The sequence below is a fragment of the Chelonia mydas genome, chromosome 2 (genome assembly GCF_015237465.2).
Source record: "Chelonia mydas isolate rCheMyd1 chromosome 2, rCheMyd1.pri.v2, whole genome shotgun sequence".
In the NCBI taxonomy this organism is placed as follows: domain Eukaryota; kingdom Metazoa; phylum Chordata; order Testudines; family Cheloniidae; genus Chelonia; species Chelonia mydas.
Genome location: NC_057850.1, coordinates 216,552,040 through 216,561,314, shown reverse-complemented (window position 1 = coordinate 216,561,314; position 9,275 = coordinate 216,552,040). Strand labels below are relative to the sequence as shown.

Genomic DNA, 9,275 nt, shown 5'->3' with positions numbered 1-9,275 from the left:
TCGACAGCTCCGACTGCATGTTCCTCCTTCCCCCGCCCCACCGTGCGTCTCTGAGGCTCAGGAAAACTGAGCCCTGGAGACTCCCCGAGCAGGCAGGTGGGTGCCAGGTCCCTTTGGCTGATGGAGGGCCCGCCGCTTTATTGAATGTGGCAGCTCGGCCAGCAGGGGGCAGTGAATCCTCCCAGTAAGGGGCTGTCTACGCAACGAGTCCCTTCCTCTCTATGATTACCCGTGTTACACCTAGGGGACAGCTTTGGCCGTGTGGAATGGGCAGGACCGGCGGGGCTGGATCCGCTGACGGGGATTGTAGTTCCCTGAGGCCGCACGTCCCCAGCACCATGAAGGGTGATGGCGCGGACGAAGGACTACCAATCCCAGAATGCACCAGGCAGCAGGCAGAGCTGTCACGTGATGAGTAATATGGCTTCCTAGTGTCAGATGGGGCTTTCGCCTGCGGGTGACGGGGGTTTGTGAGCGCAGCCGGCCCGCGGGCCTGAGCTGCGCGAAGCGGTGCGGACATGCAGAAAATCAAGTCACTGATGACCCGCCAGGTAAGGGGGAACGGGGCGGGGCGTGAGGGGCATAGGGGCGGAGCGGGGGATGGGGGGAGGCGTGTGAGACCCAGATCCGGGGGGGAGGGGGTGGTGTGGATTAAGAAAGGGTCCAGTTGGGGGCCGTGTGTCTGTGGAGGGGCGCAGTTCCTTACGTGGGGAGGGACTGCTGGGCTGAGCTGGGGGGCGGTCAGACGTCGCTCCTCAGGGGACTGTATGGGAGTGTTGCAAAGAGGGATCGCGGCCCTTCTATGGGAAGTGGGGGTGGGATGAGGCTGTACGGTGACTGGGAGTGTGTGTGCGTGCGCGCGCTGGGCTGGGCTGAGGAATTGGTGCCCCCAGTCTCTACATGGGGATTGCAACATGTGCGTATCCGAGAGTATAGAGGCCCACGGTGTCTGAACAAGGAACACCAGTGTGTGTTATATTGGGGCTAAAGTGGGGTGCTGGAAAAACGATGAGTTGCGGTGGCACTTGGGAAGAGAGGAGATGTAATGTGCCTCAGAGGTACCCAATTTTTGCTTTTATTTGCACTTTGAACCCCAAATAAATTTCAAAATATTAAATGGTTTATTCTGTCCTATTATTTGTTCCTTTTTTATGGTACAGATCACAAGGTGTCCTTCGAGTTCGTTGCTCTAGTGCAGTTTTACCTTAAAACTTTTCCTTGTAATGTGGTTTTGTTTTTTAGTGAATGTAAGTGTTCAAAAAAAAGGGGGGGGGGAGGGGAGTTATGGCAGGATTTTGAAGTAGCATTGGAAACATTTATATTAGAGCACATTTAAACAACTCTTGATAAGCTCTTGAAAACCTGTTCCAATATTTTGAGTCTTTGTTACCTCTCTTTACTTTCTATTGATTATCTTTATAGTTCAGACAGTCTAATGCACATTATAGTCTGCTTGTTAAAAGGTCTGTTTTTTTAAAATTGATATTTAAGTCAGGTATCCTCCCATTGATCTCTGGAAATTAGGCCACTTTTACCTGTGTGCTTAACTTTATCTGTGTGCCTAACAAATTTTAAAAAATATGGTCTGTCACAAAAACCAAAGGGTTCTAGTTAACTAAATGTCAAACTCTGTGAACTATAGAAGATTAGAAGGGGGAAGGGCGATATTATATTCAGGCTTGTAGTTCCAGTTTCTCAAAGCTGTACTGGAGACAGCATCCAGTAAGTATCTGGGACATTTTTCAAACCCCAGAAGTAATGTTCTGGTGAGAAACCCAGCTCCCCTCACACACCTAGATACTGGGAATGGTGTGGATGCTGGATTGTACTGGAGTCATTATTGCTGCTTGAGGGCTCCATAGTATATCACCCTGCTAGGAGGCATCTGATCAATTTGAAGTCTCTTTCCTGCTGAGAGTTTCCTGTCCATCACCCCCCATGCAATCCAGCTCATTGCTGCGAATGAAGTGGTGGAGTCCTCTCTTATTCTGTTCCAGCACCAGGCTACTGTCAGTTTAGGGGAGGCTCTCCCTTCTGCATTCCTTCTCCCAGCTCCATTTTTCTCCAGTCCTTTTCTATGTCTAGCTCCTTTGCCTTTATCTAGTCCTAGCTTTTAGTAGTAGCAGAGTGAAACTGACATATGTAACTATTGTCCGGGTTCTCAATACTAGATATGTAAAAAATCAGTCTTGTTGATTTCAGTCTGTTGCTGCTTAGGAGATGCTTTGGGGTGGCCATAGAGAAGCTGAAGTTGTTTGTGTGCAAACTCAGGAAGACTGCAATGAATTAACCTTCAGTGCATGAATTGTCTTCTAAATGTATAAGCAAGAAACTCCCCATAAAGTTTAAATTCTCTCGAAATTAACGGCTTGGGCTCCTCCTATGCTACTCACATATGGGGTTCAGAGTTGTTCAGTAACTAAATGAAAGCAAGAAGACGTAGAAAATGATTTGATGTCAAAAGCAATGCAAGGGAACTTTCTTAAAAATATACATTAAGAATGGGGAGAATATGAACTAATGCTACAAAAAATATTCAGTGTTGGAGGGGTGGAATATTAGTCCAGTGTGGGAAAGTTTAGTTTCAGAATTATTTTAAAATTCTTAGTCCTGGGGCCAGGAATGATGTGATCCAGTGGTGCCCAACCTTATTACACAGGTGGGCCATAGAAACCTAAGCACAACCTTGAGTGGGCCAAACAGATGATACATATTTTAATAAGATTTAAACTCACCTTTTATTGATTGTATTGATTTTATATTTTAAGTTCAGCTTGTTTCATATGTATTTAGATAGGTTGTTTCCATGTACAGTATTGTCTGTTTACACATTTGTGTAAACTAAAATGATGTAAACATGACAAAATGCTAATGAATTGGCCGTTGGTATATTGTGTTGAAGTAGGCTGCAGGCCTTATGAAATGCGCTGGTGGGCTGTGTATGGCCTGTGGGCCATAGAATCACACAGAATATCAGAGTTGGAAGGGGCCTCAGAAGGTCATCTAGTCCAACCCCCTGCTCAAAGCAGGACCAATCCCCAATTTTTGCCCCAGATCCCTAAATGTCCCCCTCAAGGATTGAACTCACAACCCTGGTTTAGAAGGCCAATGCTCAAACCACTGAGCTATCCCTCCCCCAAAAAGAATGGAAGCATAGAATATCAGGGTTGGAAGGGACCTCAGGAGGTCATTCTTGACCTGCTGCTCACAAACCGGGAAGAATTAGTAGGGGAAGCAAAAGTGGATGGGAACCTGGGAGGCAGTGACCATGAGATGGTTGAGTTCAGGATCCTGACACAAGGAAGAAAGGAAAGCGGCAGAATACGGACCCTGGACTTGAGAAAAGCAGACTTTGACTCCCTCAGGGAACTGATGGGCAAGATCCCCTGGGAGAATAACATGAGGGGGAAAGGAGTCCAGGAGAGCTGGCTGTATTTTAAAGAATCCTTCTTGAGGTTACAGGGACAAACCATCCCGATGTGTAGAAAGAATAGTAAATATGGCAGGTGACCAGCTTGGCTTAACAGTGAAATCCTTGCTGATCTTAAACACAAAAAAGAAGCTTACAAGAAGTGGAAGATTGGACAAATGACCAGGGAAGAGTATAAAAATATTGCTTGGGCATGCAGGAGTGAATTCAGGAAGGCCAAATCACACCTGGAGTTGCAGCTAGCAAGAGATGTTAAGAGTAACAAGAAGGGTTTCTTCAGGTATGTTAGCAGCAAGAAGAAAGTCAAGGAAAGTGTGGGCCCCTTACTAAATGAGAGAGGCAACCTAGTGACAGAGGATGTGGAAAAAGCTAACGTACTCAATGCTTTTTTTGCCTCTGTCTTCACGAACAAGGTCAGCTCCCAGACTACCGCACTGGGCAGCACAGCATGGGGAGGACGTGACCAGCCCTCTGTGGAGAAAGAAGTGGTTCGGGACTATTTAGAAAAACTGGACGTGTACAAGTCCAGATGTGTTGCATCCGAGAGTGCTAAAGGAGTTGGCGGATGTGATTGCAGAGCCATTGGCCATTATCTTTGAAAACTCATGGCGATCGGGGGAAGTCCCGGACGACTGGAAAAAGGCTAATGTAGTGCCCATCTTTAAAAAAGGGAAGAAGGAGGATCCTGGGAACTACAGGCCAGTCAGCCTCACCTCAGTCCCTGGAAAAATCATGGAGCAGGTCCTCGAGGAATCAATTCTGAAGCACTTAGAGGAGAGGAAAGTGATCAGGAACAGTCAGCATGGATTCACCAAGGGCAAGTCATGCCTGACTAATCTAATTGCCTTCTATGACGAGATAACTGGCTCTGTGGATGAAGGGAAAGCAGTGGACGTGTTGTTCCTTGACTTTAGCAAAGCTTTTGACACTGTCTCCCACAGTATTCTTGCCAGCAAGTTAAAGAAGTATGGGCTGGATGAATGGACTATAAGGTGGATAGAAAGCTGGCTAGATTGTCGGGCTCAATGGGTAGTGATCAATGGCTCCATGTCTAATTGGCAGCCGGTATCAAGTGGAGTGCCCCAAGGGTTGGTCCTTGGGCCGGTTTTGTTCAATATCTTCATAAATGATCTGGAGGATGGTGTGGATTGCACCCTCAGCAAGTTTGCAGATGACGCTAAACTGGGAGGAGAGGTAGATACGCTGGAGGGTAGGGATAGGACACAGAGGGACCTAGACAAATATGAGTATTGGGCCAAAAGAAATCTGATGAGGTTCAACAAGGACAAGTGCAGAGTCCTCCACTTAGGACGGAAGAATCCCATGCACTGCTATAGAGTAGGGACCGAATGGCTAGGCAGCAGTTCTGCAGAAAAGGACCTAGGGATTACAGTGAACGAGAAGTTGGATATGAGTCAACAGTGTGCCCTTGTTGCCAAGAAGGCCAGTGGCATTTTGGGGTGTATAAGTAGGGGCATTGCCAGGAGATCGAGGGACGTGATCGTTCCCCTCTATTCGACACTGGTGAGGCCTCATCTGGAGTACTGTGTCCAGTTTTGGGCCCCACACTGTAAGAAGGATTTGGAAAAATTGAAGAGAGTCCAGCGGAGGTCAACAAAAATGAGTAGGGGACTGGAACACATAAGTTATGAGGAGAGGCTGAGGGAACTGGGGATGTTTAGTCTACGGAAGAGAAGAATGAGGGGGGATTTGATAGCTGCTTTCAACTACCTGAAAGGGGGTTCCAAAGAGGATGGCTCTAGACTGTTCTCAGTGGTAGCAGATGACAGAACAAGGAGTAATGGTCTCAAGTTGCAGTGGGGGAGATTTAGGTTGGATATTAGGAAAAACTTTTTCGCTAGGAGGGTGGTAAAACACTGGAGTGTGTTACCTAGGGAGGTGGTGGAATCTCCTTCCTTAGAATTTTTTAAGGTCAGGCTTGACAAAGCCCTGGCTGGGATGATTTAATTGGGGATTGGTCCTGCTTTGAGCTGGGGGTTGGACTAGATGACTTCCCGAGGTCCCTTCCAACCCTGATATTCTATGATTCTATGATCTAGTCCAACCCCCTGCTCAAAGCAGGGCCAGTCCCCAATTTTTGCCCCATATACCTAAATGGCCCCCTCAAGGATTGAACTCACAAGCCTGGGTTTAGCAGGCCAAAGCTCAAACCACTGGGCTATCCCATAGGTTGGTCACCCCTCATGTACTCAATACCACTTTTAAATCTTTGGGAAAGCTTGGGGTTCATTTAACATTCAATAAGAACTTCCTAATGGTGTCATATGCGAGGGCTCTCAACCTTTTTCTTTCTGAGGCCCCCACAACGTGCTATAAAAACTCCACAGCCCACCTGTGACACAACAACTGTTTTTCTGCATATAAAAGCCATGGCCAGCATTAAGTGGTAGCAATCAGGGCAATTGCTGGGGGCCCCATGCCACGGGGGCCCTAAAAAGCTTAGTTACTCAGGCTTCGGTGTCGGCCCCGGATGGCGTGGCTTGGGACCCAGGCTTCAGTCCCGTATGGCCAGGCTTCATCTTTTTTCCTGGGCCCCAGCAAGTCTAATGCCGTCCCTGCTGGGCGGACCCCCTGAAACCAGCTCGTGGCCCTCCAGTGGGCTTGGGACCCCTGGTTGAGAACCACTGTTATACACTGTAAACACTGCTAAAAATAACGATGGGGTAAAACGGATATCTGAATTTCTTATTTTTCAGCTACCACTTTGAATTGCTTGATATTTTGAGTCTTGGCCTCATTGAGGTGGTGAATTCTTTTGGTTGGTGAGGGCAATTGAGGTGGAGGATGTGTTTGGGTTTCCAAAGTTCCTAATAAAATCAGACAAGTAAACCTGCAAAAAGTGATGTTTTTTCAACCTGGAAGGTGAAACATTAAAAAAATATAGTGAGTAGAAAAAATGATGCCCTTAGCAAAATTCATCTGTTTGCTCCCTGTCAGAGACTTCATCAGTCTCAAATTTGTTCGCTTTAAATGAAAATGAAATTTTTCTCGTTGCAACTCGTACTTAATTTCTAATAATGCTGAACAATGCTTATGTAATATTACCTAGCATTTATACAATGCTTTTAATTTGAGGGTCTCAAAGAACTTCACAAAGTCCTCCTTTAACACATGGAAAAACTGAAGCGCAGACATTAAATGCCTGACTTTCAGAGAGTCTCAGGACTCATATCTCTAGTACAAGTCAATGAGAGTTTTGGGGGATAAGTATGTCTGAAACTTGAGCCCTATGTGACTTGGCTGAGGCCTCAGAGGCAGCTGGTGTCAGAGCCATGTTTAAAACTTGGGAGTTCCTTGCTCTCAATCATGTGCATGCACTGATAGAATTTATACATGTAGAATAACAGAATGTGATTTGCTTTTCTGCCTCCATGTTGCCTCTGTGTTTCTGATAGTATTAAAAGCTAGTTTTTTGTCAGTAAGTTAACCAGGCCTGATTCAGAAGACACATTGGGAACAGATACGTGCCGTCAGTGTGCCTTTTAGATTGTCACATTTTAAAATTATTAACATGCTTAACATTCTGTAAACTTTTATATATTAGTTGGCTGGATGATACAGCCTGTATCCTATATCAAAATCTCGCCATCATAAGAACATTATCTGTTTCCATGATTAAAATTCTTTGAAAGAAACAATTATTACATAATTGCTAAAATTTGAAGTGTACTGTTTTTTCCTCTGCTAATAAATATAAAGGGAAAAGTTTAACAGTTTTATATGGTAAATAGTTAAATGTTGCATTATACAGAAATGACAATTATGCTACAAAGGAGGTGGCACTTAATTTGAATTAAAGCTTTTTGATGCCATTAACTCATCAAACTAGCAGAATAGGGTACATTATGTTTTGAGTTACATTTGCCTTTTAAACACTGAATAACAGATGTGGGAGTTGACAAGATGGTACAATAGAAAGTAAGTATTAATTGTAAAGAAATGCTAATCTCTTTGTTCATGAATTTTACTGATGTGGTGCAGGCTCTGGTCCCAAACCTGCAAATACTTTGAATAAATTACCCATGTTATTAGTCCCACTCAAATATTTGACATGAATCATGTTTATTAAAGCTACTGTATATAAATTTTTTTCCTGTAGATAAGATCTTAACATGGTTTAGTTGCAAGATGTACAGAATTGACTAGCTTAACTAACTGTTCCATTTCTTTTTTAAGGGTCTCAAAAGTCCACAGGAGAACGTTCATGACCTCAGTCCCGTTGAGAATTTTCGGATTCCTAGCAAGGTGTGACCCACAGATACTCTTTTGGTTCTTGTTTGTTTTAATGTTTCTGGTTTTTTGTTCTTAAACATAGTAGGCAACCCTTTTCTTTTTCCCATCTATTTGGGACATGTTTGTGTTGGAGAAGTTTTTTCTGTTTTCTTTTCCACAAGCGGAATGAGTGAGTTCTGCAACAGGTCTAGTATCCAGGGAGTGAGAATGTGCACTGAGTCAAAATTAAGATGGGCTTTCATGGAACTCAACAATTCTTATATTGTTTTCTGCTCTTAATCCCAATTTTTCTTCCTATGAGACTAAAATTTACAAAAGCCATACTCTCTCCCCATTGGAAGGTACAGCATGTACCTCTGCCCTCCGTGTTCAGCCTCTTTATCGGTTTGTTAGCATAAGTATATTCCTCATAGTTGGAGATTTTTAATCATAATATTTTGCAGTTATGTCAACAGATAAGTGGCTTTCTACCTTATGCTTCACAATTACTAGAGGTATATAATGATCCCAGAAAAGCAAATTGCTCTGTCTCACTGCTCAGGTAATGTCAGTTGCTGATAAATACAGAAAACATGCTGCTGTCTTGACAATCATGCGAAAAGGTGGGGCTTAATTCTCAATACATCTTCCAAGTGTTGGTTGCAAGATTTGCTGTGTCCATTGCCCCATTGATTTTACTAATGTGCTTGAACCATGCATGATCTATTGTAAATGATGTCATAGCTCAGTCATTTTGGCTTTAACCTATGAGTTATAAAAGGTACTGTCTTCAGCTTCTGAAGGGGGGGAGGGGTCGCTCAGTGGTTTGAGCATTGGCCTGCTAAACCCAGGGTTGTGAGTTCAGTCCTTGAGGGGGCCATTTAGGGAGCTGGGAAAAAATAAAAATAAAAATTGGGGATTGGTCCTGCTTTGAGCAGGGGGTTCAACTAGATGAACTCCTGAGGTCCCTTCCAAGCCTGATATTCTATGATTCTATACACAAAAGTACCTTTTATAATGCACTGCTTGTGTTGAGGGAAATGAGAAAATCCATCATATAAAATAAAAATATTCCCAAAAGAAATAAAATGTAATACCTCCTATCTTTAGTGTCTTTTCATAACATCTGAACTGATGCATAACTTATGTTCTAGTGGTATGCAGGCATTAATTCCAAGGAGTATGTACATTACATTCCCAGTGACCTCAAGAGTACTGTCTCACCTCCTTGGTCCAATTCATAATTATACAAATTCCTACTACCCACTAAGTTTCAGTTTCGAGGTGTCAAATTGAAAATAGTCTTTTTTGCCAAGTCAGTATTTTCAGCTAACAGTTACCCCTGGGCTACTTTTATCTTGTGTTTTTGTTACACACACACACACACACACAAAAAGCTATTATACTTCAGTATGGTAGTTATGTCTTGAAACATTCACAATGGCAAAACAAGCTAATTTTAATTATCTAGTGTTTTAGCTCAGGCATTTACAGTGAAGTAAGTAAATGTGACAATCCTTCACTATCATACCCAGTGGGGCCTGATTCTGCAACTCTTCCATGAGCAGAATCCCATCAAAGTTAACGGGCATTCTGCACTCAAATTGACTAA

At 43.9% G+C, this 9,275-nt stretch overlaps 1 protein-coding gene across 9 annotated transcripts in view; it reads left to right on the top strand.

The window, feature by feature from the left end:
• The first annotated feature begins 249 nt into the window (after nucleotides 1–249).
• The window catches only part of VPS50 (VPS50 subunit of EARP/GARPII complex), a 195,510-nt gene continuing 186,484 nt past the window's right edge, over nucleotides 250–9,275 (top strand). For 3 of the 9 annotated variants that reach the window (XR_005224048.1, XM_043541198.1, XM_043541199.1), the window contains exons 1-2: nucleotides 395–551; nucleotides 7,628–7,696. Coding sequence is in view for 6 of the 9 variants with exons in the window: in XM_043541198.1 (XP_043397133.1) it covers nucleotides 519–551; nucleotides 7,628–7,696 (102 nt within the window). In the remaining 3 variants the exon portion in view is untranslated. Of the gene's footprint in view, nucleotides 552–7,627; nucleotides 7,697–8,225; nucleotides 8,287–9,275 lie in introns of those variants that run through there. The other 6 variants (XM_037890684.2, XM_037890683.2, XM_037890686.2 and 3 more) reach the window with 6 other exon arrangements.